Source organism: Notechis scutatus, chromosome 1 (genome assembly GCF_049901735.1).
Source record: "Notechis scutatus isolate UNSWTSFEM ecotype Mainland chromosome 1, rNotScu1.2, whole genome shotgun sequence".
NCBI lineage: Eukaryota > Metazoa > Chordata > Lepidosauria > Squamata > Elapidae > Notechis > Notechis scutatus.
This window is the reverse complement of record NC_142009.1, coordinates 289,925,420-289,940,443: the sequence shown is the minus strand read 5'-3', so window position 1 is coordinate 289,940,443 and position 15,024 is coordinate 289,925,420. Positions and strand designations below refer to the sequence as shown.

Sequence of the window (15,024 nt, the reverse complement as noted above, 5' to 3'; positions counted from 1 at the left end):
GCAACTTTAAGACTTGTGGACTTCAACTCCCAGAATTCTCCAGCCAGCATAGCAAGTTTGGAGACCTCTGTTCTATTACATAATACCATCTACAATGTACATGTTTTGCATGCAGATTTAAATAATTCCCTGCAATGGGTTGGGACATAAAATATCATACAGGTATAAAAAAACCCAATTAAGTGATATGTTTCTCCAAACTGCTTAATATTTTGCACCTTCAGCCATATTTGGAGTTTGGTTCTGAATAATACTTTGGTTCTTTCAGCAATTCCCTGTTAGGGAATAGGCAAAATAAACTTATCAAGGTGACAAGAAGAATGCGTTTGACCATACTATTGATTTGAGGCGGGCTGCAGAGTTATTCCCAAATCTGCATGCCACTTTATTATATCACTTGCCCATGAACATTGCCAAGTTTATGCCGCTCAATCTCCCATTGACTTTTAATTGGTTCCATGATTAAAACAGACACTTTTTATTTCCCTAAAGCACATTGCAATTCATAAATATATATCTTTGGAAAGACAAACTAGACAGCACAGAAATGTACAAAATGATTTGACATGAATGGTATATTAACTGTCATTATGAATATTTTATATATTAAATGGATGTGGTAAAATCTCATGAAGCTTGACTCTATTAGAAATGGATGTTGGAATTGGGTCATGTTATTATTCTCTGGAGAATACAAATCAATGACTACTTGGTATTTCAGTTTTTCTGCTACAGGAACAATTTATTCTAAAAGTGTCATTATCACCAAAACCTTCAAAAAATATTTAACTTATGGTAAAATACATATAAGGAATTCATGTATGCATGAACTTTTTGTGTTGACATTAGGCAAGAATCATAACAATGTAATACTTCACATTGAGTTACATACTTTTGTGTCTTTAGCAGAAAATTAAAGGCACCATTAGGGCTCTGGTCCAGGGATTGAGGGAACAGGGGAATATTGAGTGCCACAAAGAGCCAATCCGGCTGCAATTTTCTTTATATGGCCCTTATTCCCTGCTGGATTATTTTGTTGATCCACAATTCTTCCTCTCTGGTTGGTTTCCTTTGCTCTCTGTTGCTGCCAGTTTCAGGACCTTGGATAGCTCAGGGCCTTGGTTAACTCAGGATCTGGATATGCTGACTCAGCCTACAACTGAGGAGCCCTCCCTTTGGTTAACTCCCTTTGAGTGTGCTCAGTTTTATGCTGGTCAAACTGTTCAGCTTCTGAATCTGAGGACTCAGAGAAATCTCTAACACTGACCTATTTATACAACTATTTATTGTATAAACTAATTATTCCATCATTAACATTGATAAACTATGGATGATTCTAGTGAAATACAGCTACCAGTAATTGATGTATATAATTCTATATGTACATGTACTCATTTATACATACCTTGGATTTTTTCCCTTAATTTTCTCTCCTCCCCATGTTTTTCTTACCTTTATAATTTTGACCATTGCTTATTTTTCTTTCTCTTTGTATTTACATTCAGTAAAAAGCCATTAAAACTCTTTTTTTAATTCAGATTTTTGTTTGAAAAAATAACAAGATTAATAGTAGAATATATGGGTTAGAGTTCTTCATTCTGGATGTCTGCCTGAGGGAACCAAAAATGGCAAGCATGATATTGTGATGCATTGCACATGTGCATACATGCAAAATCAACACATTTTTCCTTCTCACAATGATTGTTACGGTAGAACTTATTTTATATATTCTCTCCTATAATTAATAACACTTTGTTTTTAACTGTCGGAAACATTTGGAAAAATGCTGCAACATTGTTCAATAGATAAATTTCCACCTCAAATCTCAAATGATCTAACTGGTGTTTTGGCAGATAGTGCAAATATAGCACTTAGTGGTATTGTGCTATTGTATAACAGCTGTTAAGCAATAGCCAGGCAATTGTTTTGTTGGAACAGCACATTTTATATAAGATTTGTAACTAATGTAATCATTTACATTTCTCATTAAAACCTACTTGCTTTTATGATGTCAACAATTGCACTGAACAAAGTGAGTCAGTATTAAGCTTTTTATGAAAACATGCACATGGCAAAAAACTGACTATTCTTTCATTGTTAATGGCCTATTTTTTTAATCTGTGTAAAATGTAGGGCAATGTAATCTTCACACTTTTTGTAAGCAATACTGTATCCATTAAATGTTGAATGCACAATATGTTCACATTAGAAGTATGGTTCAGGCTTCAGAGCTGCTTCTCTCAATGGACTTTATAAATGGCAGATGAGACTACAAGATATTGTTTTACTCTTAGCTAAATGGACTTTCAAGACATTGTTTTCAACAAAACATATAAAAGAAAAATTGGAAAACCAACTGTGGAGATGTTACTGTGCTAAGAACATGTTACACTGCCTATTCCCAAGAAAAAATATTTTGTGAAATTTGGCACATATTTCAATTGCCTTTATGTTTTCCTTCTGTTACAATTTCTCAAAAGGAGTCCACAATCCTAATAAGTGTTTCCAATTTTACTGCCACAATATCCCACTTGTATTGTTTTATCTTTAGAGATGTTAGTTTTTCACTGCAGAGATAGGAATTCAATAATGGCTTTCACTTGCCCATACCTGATGAGTCATGATCTGCCATCTTTTAATTCAATATTGATAGTTCAGTTTATATATTCCTTCTGGTTCAGATGCATCTTGCACATTTTGGATAAAATGTTGGTTTTAATCCACAATGAAATTCAAAACACCCACTTGTCAACATGTCTTTGCATGAAGACAAAAGAACAAGCAAATCTTTGTTTTTTATCTCAACCAATGTCAGGGCTATGTGCAATTATATGCTTTTTCAATGTCCTTTAAAGATCAAAATCAGGCAAGCAATTGCAGAGGAACAATAAAACATGGATTACAAATAAGTGTTAAAGACATCTATTTATTAAGCTAACACTGAATTACAGCATTGCTGGAGGAAGGTCACAACATAAGAGTACTGGATAGATACTCTCTTAAGGAAATAAGTGAACTAAAGTTGAAATGCTGTTCTAATATTATAAAACAATATTATAAATCGGTGCAGTAGTGTTTCTGCCCTAAACAATTTGATGCTTTTCATTTCAGTGACAGGTTAAAATTTACATGGAAAGGGAGCCCTGAAAAAAAGGAAAGATGCAATTAGTAAATAAATTAAAATGCATATCAAATTAATACTCCAAAATACAGGCTAAAAGCATGATTCAAAATCTTGCATTTTGGTAACTCTTATAATAAATAGTAATGATTAATTTTTTGACATTTGTGAGGCTGCAATCCTGCACATCCTTTATGGAAAATAAATCCTGTGACCACCAGTGAGTTATTTCTGAGTAGACATACATAAGATTGGATTTTTCCTTTAATTCCACAGATTATGAATAATTGTTTTCAGAGTTTTTCCCAGCTTTGTAAATTTACTTTTTCAGATAGCTTTGTCAAACAATGTAATAAAAGTTGTCCAAACAGTGTTCAGCCTATTTGAAGAGACTAAAATGCATTTAGGCTTATTTTTGTCTTCTAGTTTTAGTTCTTAATTTCACTTTTTTTCTGATTAAACTGGAAGCACAAATCAAATTTCACTGAGAAAAATGCAGTGCAGTTAAAGTTCAAGAAATTGTCATAACCTCTGCAAATTATCAGAATAAAGTTGATAAGAATTTATCATGGAAATTGGATTGTAAATAAGATAAATAAAGTTGAGTATACGATTATGTTTTCTCAACTCATCTTGCTTTAAAACTTGTAATGTTTACTAACACCATCATACAAGAAAATATACTCTTATTTTTAATAGGTATTAGGGAATCAGGATTGTAGTTTGAATGTATTTACTCCAAAATGATCTGTACTTTATGAATACATATTTTCAAGCAAATATGTATCTATTTTTATCTCAGTTCTTATCTCAGATCCTTCTGTTAATTAAATGGAAAAGATTTGGAATATTAGGATTTCTATTTCACATCTGTTTTTTATTTGGGCATTAATTTTTATTTTATTTTTTATAAAACTACTTATGATAAATCTAAAGCAAAGGGTATTAAGAGTTGTATATTAGTCATTATTATTCTTTATAAAAAATTTTTTCCAAAACATATACAATAACAGTATAGGACAGGAGACAAAATACAAGAACAAAAGGACTTTCTTCCCAAACTACAGACATTCTTTGACCAAAGAAAGTGCTTTAAACAGATATAAGCATCATGAATTTATATACCCCCAAAATCTATTTTTAAGGACTGTTTTATAGAGAATTGTCTCCACAACATAGAAACTACATAGAATTAGAAATATAAAAAGAAAAATTATTTATTTTACATTTGAAAACTGGCTCCCAAGAAATGTAACACACAGCAAAATATTTAAACAAGCGTACCTATTATAAATTAAATGAAGAATACATTTCATCTGGGTAGAAGTGAGAAAAAGAGGATGGTCTAGATCTTCCCCAAGTCCTACTCCAGCACCTTGTTTTTATTTATTTCTTTTTTTGGATCTGTTCCTGGCTGTTTTATAGAGAAAATATTTGGTCAGATGAGGCCATTTGTACTAAACTAATCATTTAACTGTTTCATTGTTCTTGAACTCTTTTTTTTTTTAGTCTCCATCAGTTATGAGAAATATGTATCCTAATTCTAAAGGGTCTGAATATACTCGAATCAAATTGAATCTTTATTACAGTCAAATAATAAATAAAAACCATAACAAAGAATATGTCTCAAAGCAAACCAGGCCTAGAACTCCACTGTTGGCACTATATATTATGATTACAATGGGAAGCCCTCGAGGTCTCCCATAGGATTTATGCTTTCTAGAAGAGAACAAAGGTTGCAGACCTTCTGGTTATTGAATCTGAGGTCCAATTAAAAGAGCATAACATATATTAAATCAATGCTTTGCATCTCCTATGACTTTTCCTTGGTTGATTTTGAAACTTAAGACATAAGTGCTGATCTCAATGATGTTGGGCCAGATCTAGCAAGACGCATTATTGATAATCATCTGGAGTGGATTGATTCAACAGTGTAAAAGTTGTGTAAATAAGTAAATAAATAAATAATGTTGAATTTGGCTACATTGTTTTTCTTCTTCTTCTCATTTTGAACTGCTTTTGAACAGTTAGAAGGGTACTTTTGACTGAACTTTTCAAGCCATAATAATAATAATTATTCCTCTAAAGCTAGATATATTTTTTTCTGAGGTAACCATTGGTGAGTACTTTGAGAACTGCTGAAGTAATCTTGACCTCTCAAAGAAGGCTTTAAAAAAAACCACCCCTCCTCTGCCTCCCATTCACAAACTGTTCTTTTCTTCTTACTGTCCCTTATTTCTCTCTGTTTGTGGTTTGTAACAAATACCAGCCCAGGACTGTAACTGTGCTGTTTCTTCCCTTCCTTTGATTCAAACTGCCAAACCAAACACGGCTGGGAGTTCAGATCTTGACAATCATCTGGGAAAGAGTGGCTGGCTGGGGCTTTCTTCCTTATCAACAGCCAGCTGCTGCTTTGAGATAACAAAACCCTGCTTGCTTTCTACTGGACTGGTTTCCTTTACCTTTCCAGATGGATCACCAGGCTTCCTCAAAGCCAGAGAACAGAAATTGGTCCCGCAGCAGGGACCCAGAGGGAAAAGAGAGATTATTCGTTTCTATTAAGCTGATGGAATAGTTAGCTTTCTCCTGGGGCTGCCAAGCAGATCTAATATTTTGTATTGCCTCAGGATCATTTGCTTCCTCCTGGGGAAAGTTCTTGGAAAGGGCAAGAAGGATTTTTGCAAGCCTTCTGGCAAATCGGGAATTATTCCCCCCAATATATATTGATGAATTGTGGAATGATTTAGAAACAAGGCTCGTTGTAAAGCTAAGCTTGTATGTTTTTAATACTGCTGGTTGGCTCAGGCGAACCACTGAGTATACCGCGTGAGCTTATCGAGAGTGAGTCCCAGTCCCAACTTCTGAAACAACACACACAGCACACACACCGCTACCATCAGGAATACCCAAGAGCTTTATAGGGGTATGTTTTGAGCCCATCCCCAGCATCTCTTTATGCTGCCGAAACACATAAAGGCAACCTAGGTCCTGATTTGGCTTGGTTTCTTTGCGGAAGCCAGGAGCAAAAACCTTCCAGCAACGCTCAGCCAACTTTTCACGCGGGACCGATCCAGTGGTCCTCAGCTTGATGCCAAGCCCAGACGATAAAGCCTTTGCCGATAAAGAAGAGCAGACTCGCGGGCCCGGGACTAGACTCAAGGCTCCGGAGCGTAGGTAAGCGGGGAAAAGGTGGGAGAACCGGCCAGGCTGTCCAAGATCTCATCCCTTGACAAGGAAGGAAGGAGCGTCCAGCCGAGCGGACCTGCTTAGAAGCTGAAGGGGGTCAAAGGGAGAGCCGTCTGTCTCTCGGGGCCGCTGTCGCCCCCTCTCCTTGCCCCCCCCCTCCCCTGCTTTCTCTTGGCCCAATCTCTCCCCCCTCCCCGCTCCCTTCTACTCCGCTCGGCCCGGCCGGGGAGAGTCAGAAAGCTGCCCTCAGAGGGTTGTAATCCTGGAGGTGCAAGTCCCGTTGCGGTAGACGCTGCCCGACTCTCCGAAGTTGTCGGCGGGAAAGTCCTCCACGCTGTAGGCCCTGCTCTTGAGGGCGGTGGCGTAGTAGTCGACCGGCTCCTCGGCGGCGTTGTCCATCCAGCGAAGGCACAGGAGCCTCTGGAAGGAGCGCTTGAAGTTGTCCGAGAGGAAGCCGTAGAGGATGGGGTTGGCGCAACTGTTGGCGTAGCCCAGGATGACGGAAAGCTGGCTGATGGTGGCGTCGTCGGGCTCGACGAAGAGGTTGACCAACTGCACGACGTAGAAAGGCATCCAGCAGATGACGAAGACGGTGACCACCATGAGGACCATGAGCGTGATCTTCCGCTCGGAGCGCTTGCGCTGCTGCCAGCCGGCCTTGAGCGCCACCACCCGCATCTTGGCAATGATGAGGATGTAGCAGAGGCTGATGGCCACCACGGGGAAGAGGAAGCCCATGAGGAAAGTGTAGACGACGAAGACCACCAGCCACTTCTGCTTAGGCTCGGGCATCATCATGTTGCAGGCCACCGTGCCGTCCGTGTTGGCCTTGGTCCGGGAGAAGATGAGGATGGGCAGAATGATGACGAGGGCCAGCCCCCAGACGGCCAGGTTCACCATCTTGGCCACCGTGGGCCGTCGGTAGCGCGACGCCTTGATGGGGTGCACCACCGCGATGTAGCGGTCCACGCTGAGCACGGTCAGGCAGTAGATGCTGGTGAACATGTTGACCGCGTCCACGCTGAGCACCAGGCGGCAGAGCAGCGACCCGAAGGGCCAGTGGTGGAGGAGCGTGGAGGTGACCAGGAAAGGCACGCTCAGCATCAGCAGCTCGTCCGCAATGGCCAGGTTGAGGATGTAGATGTTGGTGGCCGTCTTCATCTTGGCGTAGCGCAGGATCACGTAGATGACCATGGAGTTACCGCACAGACCCACCAGGCACACCACGGAGTAGATGAAGGAGATGAGGATGGCGCTGCCGCTGCCCGGCGACTCGCCGCCCCCGCTGCCGCCCCCGCCGCCGCCGCTCACCGTGCCGTTGGGGCCAGTGGGGCCGGAGGAGTTCCTGCCAGCCGCTGCCGAGTCCATGCCTCCAACAGCGCCCGCCACCAGCCTGGCGCAGGGGCCATCCTCCGCCCCGTCGGCCCGAGCTCAGGGCGGCGGGAGAGGCGCGAGGGGTGCCCGGGCAACCCGGCGGCAGCTCAACATCCTCTCTCCTCAGGGCACAGCCTGACGGCGAGCGCCGCCGTCCTTTGCTCTGACAGCCCCGGGCCAGGCGCGGGCGCAGGGAGAGCGGGGGGGGAAAAAAACAGGACGGAGCTGCGCGCCGCCTCCAGCCCAACTGGCATTAGTTGCAGCTCGTCGGCTCGCAGGGATGATTAATAGGAGGCGAGCGGCGCGTCAGCACCTACGAAGAGCGAGGGGGAGAAAAGAGGTGGGAGGAGGACAAGGCGGGAGGGCGCCCCTCCGCCTCCCCCTCCCTCCCCTCCCTCCCCGCTTCCCGCCAATCTGCTCCGGCAAGAGAAGACTTTCCCTGCTCAGACAGAGCCCGCCGCCGCCGCGTTGAGAGAGCCAAGCCAACAAGTGCTAATAGACTCCCTGGGGCGGGGGGGTGGGGGGCAGTTCGTCCCGCTTCTGGCGAGAGAGCCAAAAGCCGAGTGGGAGCCCGGAGGAGGGCGTGTTTCCCCCCCCCCCTCTTCGGAACTTTTGGTTTGTTTGTTTATTCAAAACGCTTCTATCGAGCTCTGGCCGGCTCCAATCAACCATGAAAACAACATCAATAAGAAAACGAAGAATACATACAGCTGTGAAATGTTAAAATCCTGAATACTAAAGTTAAACCTTTCATAAGCCATGGCCTCTAAAATCTTCACCCTGTCCCGGCGCTTGGGTGAAAAGCCAGACCTTCAGTGCTTTTGGGAAGGCCAGGAGGGCAGAAGCTTGCTTTTAATGCAGCTTCCCAAGGCTGACTTACCCAAACCTGCCACCCTGCCTCTTTCTTGCCTTCCTGTCCCCATGTCCCTTTGGGTCCATCTCACCGGTTGCTGTGTCCTCATACTCTTGGGTAACGCCAATATCGCCCTCCTGGCTACTTCACCTCTGTCCCAGCAAGGATGGTCTTGGTTTTAGCATGACCTTGGCCAGCCATGTGCTTTCAAAGTGGGACTCTGCTTTCTTTTCGGCTGGGCAGGATGAAAACATTTGGGCAACTATCAAAAGAAGCCTTTATTAAAAGTCCTAAGCTTGCCTGAACTGCAACTATGAGGATCAGCTTCATTTTCTGCCCTTTCTTCTGTGTACATTTTCTCTTTGGAACTGGACCCAGCAGGACCCATCTTCATTGTGTGTCACCACAATTCCTTCTCTCTCCCTCCCTCCCTCCTTCCCCCCTCTTCCCCTCCCTCCCCTCCCTCCTTCCCTACTCCCTCCCTCTCTCCCCCTCCCTCTCCCCCTCCCTCGTTCAATCTCTCTGCCACCAGGGAGCCCAATCTTACTGAGAATGTTGTGCTACTCCCAGAACTGCAGATGGTATCTGTTCGTTGGCTTAGACCAGGGGTCTATTATGTAATAGAACAGAGGTCTCCAAACTTGTTATGCTGGCTGGAGAATTCTGCGAGTTGAAGTCCACAAGTCTTAAAGTTGCCAAGGTTGGACACCTCTGGCTTAGACTATCACATGGTGGTGGTGATTTGGAGGGGGCCAACTGTGTTAAGCATTTCCGAGCATGTTGTTGTTGACATTTCTGTTCAACTGACTGCCCTTTCTTTCCTTCTGGGTGTTGAGAGCAAATGAGTAAACAAGAAAAGGCAACAGAAAATAAAATCTATCCGTCCTTATACCTTTCCTTTGGACACAACCGCCTTTTCTCAGCACATAATTACTGGTTACTTCAGTAATCTGTTTTCTGGGTTCACGCAGTAGACCGAGCAATACATTAACAAAATGCACTGGGTTTACAGCACATCCTATGATGTACATACACAAACAAACCCAAACCAAGGTTAAATTCAAGGAGGCTTCAAATATTGGGAGCTGCTCAGAGTTTCTTATCAGATGGGTGGATATGTAAATGTTTTAAAATAAATAAATATTGTGTAAACAATAATAATAATGATTGCATGCCTGTGGTTAGCTCACATCAATCAAATGAAGAAATTGCAATGACATCTTTAGAAGATAAAACATGACAAGCACTATACATCAAATGGAATGGAATGAGGGGGTCTCACTCTCTCTTGCTTGGGTGAAGAGTCAGGTCTTTGCCACTCTTCTGAACAACAACAGAGTGAGGATCACCCAGATCTTGGGGGGGGGGGGGACCTCATTCCAGAAGGGATGCGCTGCTACAGAATGCAGATGCTAAGTTTATAATTCCTGGATAACCATCTTGTGAAAACAGCTTCTCTTTTCCTTATACTTTGGTCATTGCAGTTCTAAGAATTAAGACCTGGAAAGAAGCAGGAGAGAAATTCATGAGATACAGATGCCTTTAATTGTTGCCTCAACCATGAAAGATGCTTCCATACTACCCAGCAGTAACACAGTATGAAAAAGAATGATATTGTCTCCTTGGGAATTGCAAAAGGGGATAATTGCTTGGAATTTTAACTATCCCTTCCACACAGCCGCAATATAAGAGAATGTTACAGGTCTCCATCGGAGATAATTGACACGTAAAATGTTTCTTTTTTAAAAAAACAACAACTGGATGTTTTTTCCCAAATAGAAATTTTTTAAAAAAAGATTCTTAACAAAGGGAAGATTGTTTGCTTGGATGAAGCTAGATGAGAAAATGAATATTTTCCAGCTATGAGGTAGTTGACTGTTTTGGGGTGTCAAATCTCAGTTTATGCTCTAGAATAAAGAAGAACTCCCAGATATGATACTTGATTAAGAAAATAATTGTGCACGACAAAAAGAGCCAGGTTTTTGCTAAGGATGTGTACTAGATCCTGTTAGTTCTGGAAGGAAAAGTGGACTCCTTTGAACGGTTTCCTGTGACTCTGCATGATATGAAGTGGGCTTTCCTCCCCACTGTATAAAACTTAAACTGGCATCTTCACAAAACCAGCAAATTGCCTGAAAAATACTGTTACATTGCTACAGGTTTTCATACATAACGTATGAAACGCAAAACGTAATCACCGAACCGATAGTAACTGTGCTGGTTAAACAGTATATAGTTAGTTGGGAATGGGAGCTGTCCCCTTAAGGGAATGCTTCATGGGAAATGTAGTTAATGCCTCATGGGAGATGTAGTTCATGTCATGTGGTCATATCTGTAATCCTGATTGGTCACTGAAGTGACCTCTAGTTGGGTTGGGAGGAGTTTCAGTCATTCTTGCTTGGACCCCAGCATTGTGCTGGAGTCTTTCCCTTTGCTGTATTGTTATGGGATAAAGATAACCATCTTTTCACACTATGAAGATGACTATGCAAAGATTGGACATTAGACGAATCTCAACATAACTGTGAGTTATACCTTGAGGATGCCTAATAAAATCCAATAAAGAAACTTTGTATGGAAGCCTTTGTAGAGTTTAACTGTCTCTATATTCAGCCAGAAAATAAGAGACAGCACAGTAACACTGGTTGAATCCCACCCCTGTGCATTATCAATGCTTTTCTTTTCTTGGATTATTTTTTCAAATTATGCTTCTATTATGACTACTTGCAGTTTATGAACCCCGTATGATATGGAAGGATTGTGTATGCAAGTGTTAAGCCCAAATTTATACTTTTGAAATATGAAAAAATCTGGTCAAGTATGTTCCTCAATCTCTTTTAATGTGCATTTCAGTTTTCCTGATGCATACACTTGAGAGAAAGCAAAAATAAGAATAGGGCTATTATTATTCCTGCTGTATCTCTCAAACGTTAGTTAGTAATTTAATATTATTTAATTAATTAGATCTACTCTGCTCAAGTTAATCATAATTAACATTAACTTTCAATCAGGTCAAAAGGAGATAATTTAATAAGTGCTATGCGCAAGTGATATATTTTAAACAAATTATTACTAAATTAAAAATTATAAATGAACTGACCTTGATGATATTCAGAACCCATGATGCATCCTACTGAAGCAAGAAACAATGTTGCTGTTTCCTTCTTTATCAAAGCCTGTTTGTATAACATTACACGTATGGAAAGCAGTGACGATAATCATACTGTAAAATCAGATGCTAGAAAATGCTATCAAAATTCCAGATGACCTAGACCAGCCTTTTTGGCACTGAGTGCCCAAAGTGCATGTGCACCCCCAAAATGCAATTCACGTGCATTCCCGTGTATGTGCCCCCCCACACATGTGCCGGCCCCCTATGCATGTGTGGCAGAGACCTGAAGATCAGCAGGTCAGCAGGAGGCATGTGCTCATGCATGGCGGAGCTGAGTTGGGGACAGCTCACGTGCCCACAGAGAGGGCTCTATGTGCCACCATTGGCATGCATGCCATAGGTTCACCATCATGGACCTAGACCATTCTACCTTCAGTTTTGCTGGACTTTCTGTGTATTTTGTGGAGTCTTCTGTTTATACTAATAGACCTGTTGTTTTTCTTCTTATATAGCAGAAATATTTCTCTATATTAACAGATCATTAGTTTAAAACAACTTAGAAGCCAGTAAAGTCCACTTTAGTGCCTAATCATTTCCTAAAGGAATCCTCCTCCTCCTCCTCCTCCTCCTCCTCCTCCTCCTCCTCCTCCTCCTCCTCCTCCTCCTCCTCCTCCTCCTCCTCCTCCTCCTCCTCCTCTGTCCGGAAAGAAATTTTGGATATGTAACTTACAAACCTCTAAAATCACACAATCAAGGGCAAACCTGGAGAAAAGCTATCTTCTAACTTTGCAGAAAGTCCAGGAGAACCTTAGTTTCTGAGAAATTAAAAGTAAGAATGGAGAATACTATAAAGGAGCAGCTGTCTGAATAAATGAAACATACATTAAATAGTTTAACAATTAACTTTTGTTTTACTGCCTTCTAGTTTGTTGTCAGAGTACCATGTTTTCCGGATCTTCCAGTTTTATATGATTATGGTAATTGTTTCTGAAGGGGTATTTCTGAACATGCAGATTATGACAGTGAGAAGATTGGCACTTAGGAATGTTCTCTTGCAACAGAAATGCACATTTGTCATCAAAATGTCGTATCTGAACACCATTGCAATGCTACATGTTACATTAAATTGCTACTATAAAAGATATAAAAAAAAAACGTCTAACATTTTCAAGATACAAATATATTGGGAATGCAGATGAAGATCCTGTCACATGTAAATGATGTGAGGGTTAGATTGCAAGAAAATAGAGATGCTAAAAGAGTTGGAGTTTAGCTGGCACAGACAGCTGTTGATCCCACGAGCGCACCTTAAAAAAGGAGAGTTCCCTTAGGAGCCTGGGGCAAGGAGGAAGTCTTAGTATCTTCAAAATTTGTCCGAGTGCCACCAGATTTTAAGATTTAGGTGGTGATTGCCTAATTGGCCACAGCCATACTATGCATACAGAAAGCTATGCAAGGTAAGGTGGATTAAAACATAGGAGATGCAGGCTAAGGGCAATTCCACACTGCAGCCTAAACTGCTGGTTTCCTGCGCTGCTCCCAGTTATTTCTTGAGCCCACTTCAGAAATCCCATTGGGATGGTGCTCAGCCTGGACTCTACCATTGCAAGAGTTGATTAGTCATTCCCCCCCAGAGGTGGTACTCGGCAGGTTCTGACCAGTTCTGGAGAACCAGTAGCGGAAATTTTGAATAGTTCAGAGAATCACCAAATACCATCTCTGACTGGAGATTGTTATTTATTTATTTATTTATTTGTTTGTTTGTTTGTTTGTTTGTTTGTTTATTTATTTGATTTGTCAATCGCTTACAAGATAATAGGTAGAAGTATAAACATAGTTATGAATACATGAAATGGATACATATAAGAAAAATAAAAGAAACAATAGGACAGGGACGGTAGGCACGATGGTGCGCTTATGCACGGTATCCTTCCCCTGCCACGCCCACCAAGCCACGCCCACAGAACCGGTAGTAAAAAAATTTGAATCCCACCACTGATTCCCCTGCTTCTTACCCTTCTCATCTAGGCAGGTAGGCAAGCCTCATTGACTGGACCCTGTGCTGGTTGGTCTTCCCATATTTGCCATTTCTTTTAGGGGTCACCCTGCCTTTCCTCTGCTTTCCAGATGTTTGCACACATTAATATCTCTTCCCAGATGATATTCTTTTATACTACAGACCTCACCCCACCCCCAATGGTTCCAATGTTGCAACAGGGGAGAAGGTTGGCCTCTAGTTTCATTCTTTTGTGGACTAAGCAAACACTGTAGCAGGGAAAACTGTATAATTCCGTGTCAACAACACTATCTTAAATATATTTACTTAAAAAAACCTCTCTTAACTCAAGGTAAGCATACATCAAAGAGCAACCATAATTATACTATTTATTAGAACAACTAGTACAACAACTAGAAATACATATTTTATATACCCACCAATCCCCAACAGTTCCACTAGATTAACAATCAATCCAACAGACACTCTATCTTCATAAATAGTAAAGCAATATGCATACCATATAGTATACTAGCCATATATAATGAACTGCTTCAATATTTATTGGGTCACATCCATCAATTTTAAAGAATAAAAGGAACATTTTATTTATAAAGTGTGCTTCTCTCTCCCCCCCTTTCTCTCCCTCCCTCCCCCTCTCCCCTCTCTCTGCATGTGTGTGCATGCATGTGTGTGTATAAGGTGTGAGACAGCAAGGGGCAGAAATGGAAATCATACCCTACAAGATGTAAAGATTGAATGAAATAATGAGCATCTAGAGGCAATGGAGAAAACATGGGGTGATAAAAGTTCATTGATTGAACAGACTGATGAATTACAAGATTATATTTAAAAAATGATGGCTGCTGACCAGTGGACAACCTAGCAGCCCAGCAAACCCAGCAACCCAGGATGAAATGGTTGCACAGAATAGTGACCAGTCAGTGGAGGAGGAAGGGTGGGTTAGAGATTGCAACCGATCAGAGCTGGAGCTGCTGCCAGATCAGCACCAAGTCCTGCAATTCCTGAGAAACATATGGCGGACTGAGATGACTCTGCAAATCAGAGCCAAGAACTGCGGTGAAGAACAAAGAGTGATGAGTAGACCGGCCGCTCTTTGAACCTTACCACAGACAATACTGCTACCCTACAAAAAGATCTTGACTATGTATCAGAATGGTCAAACAAATGGCAACTTCAAATCTCAACAAATAAATGCTCTGTCTTACATATTGGCAAAAAAAATCAGAAAATAAAATACAAGCTGAATAGTCAAGATCTTGTTGATGACCCAAGCTCTGTAAAGGACCTTGGAATACTCACCTCTAATGATCTAAGTGCTAGAGCCCACTGTAACTACATAGCTTTTTCTCTGGTAATAT

General features: G+C 41.4%; 1 protein-coding gene and 1 long non-coding RNA gene across 2 annotated transcripts; both read right to left on the bottom strand.

Moving 5' to 3' along the window:
- Window positions 1-2,915: 2,915 nt before the first annotated feature.
- Window positions 2,916-13,843, bottom strand: LOC148133426 (uncharacterized). The gene is made up of 3 exons (XR_015746780.1): window positions 13,662-13,843; window positions 9,787-10,034; window positions 2,916-3,143 (listed from the first exon to the last, which is right to left on the bottom strand). It is a non-coding gene; the product is annotated as an uncharacterized LOC148133426 (long non-coding RNA).
- Window positions 6,017-8,023, bottom strand: SSTR1 (somatostatin receptor 1). Its single transcript, XM_026664476.2, has one exon. The coding sequence runs from the start codon at window positions 7,673-7,675 to the stop codon at window positions 6,554-6,556; it is 1,122 nt and encodes a 373-aa protein (XP_026520261.2). The 5' UTR covers window positions 7,676-8,023; the 3' UTR covers window positions 6,017-6,553.
- Window positions 13,844-15,024: the final 1,181 nt, after the last annotated feature.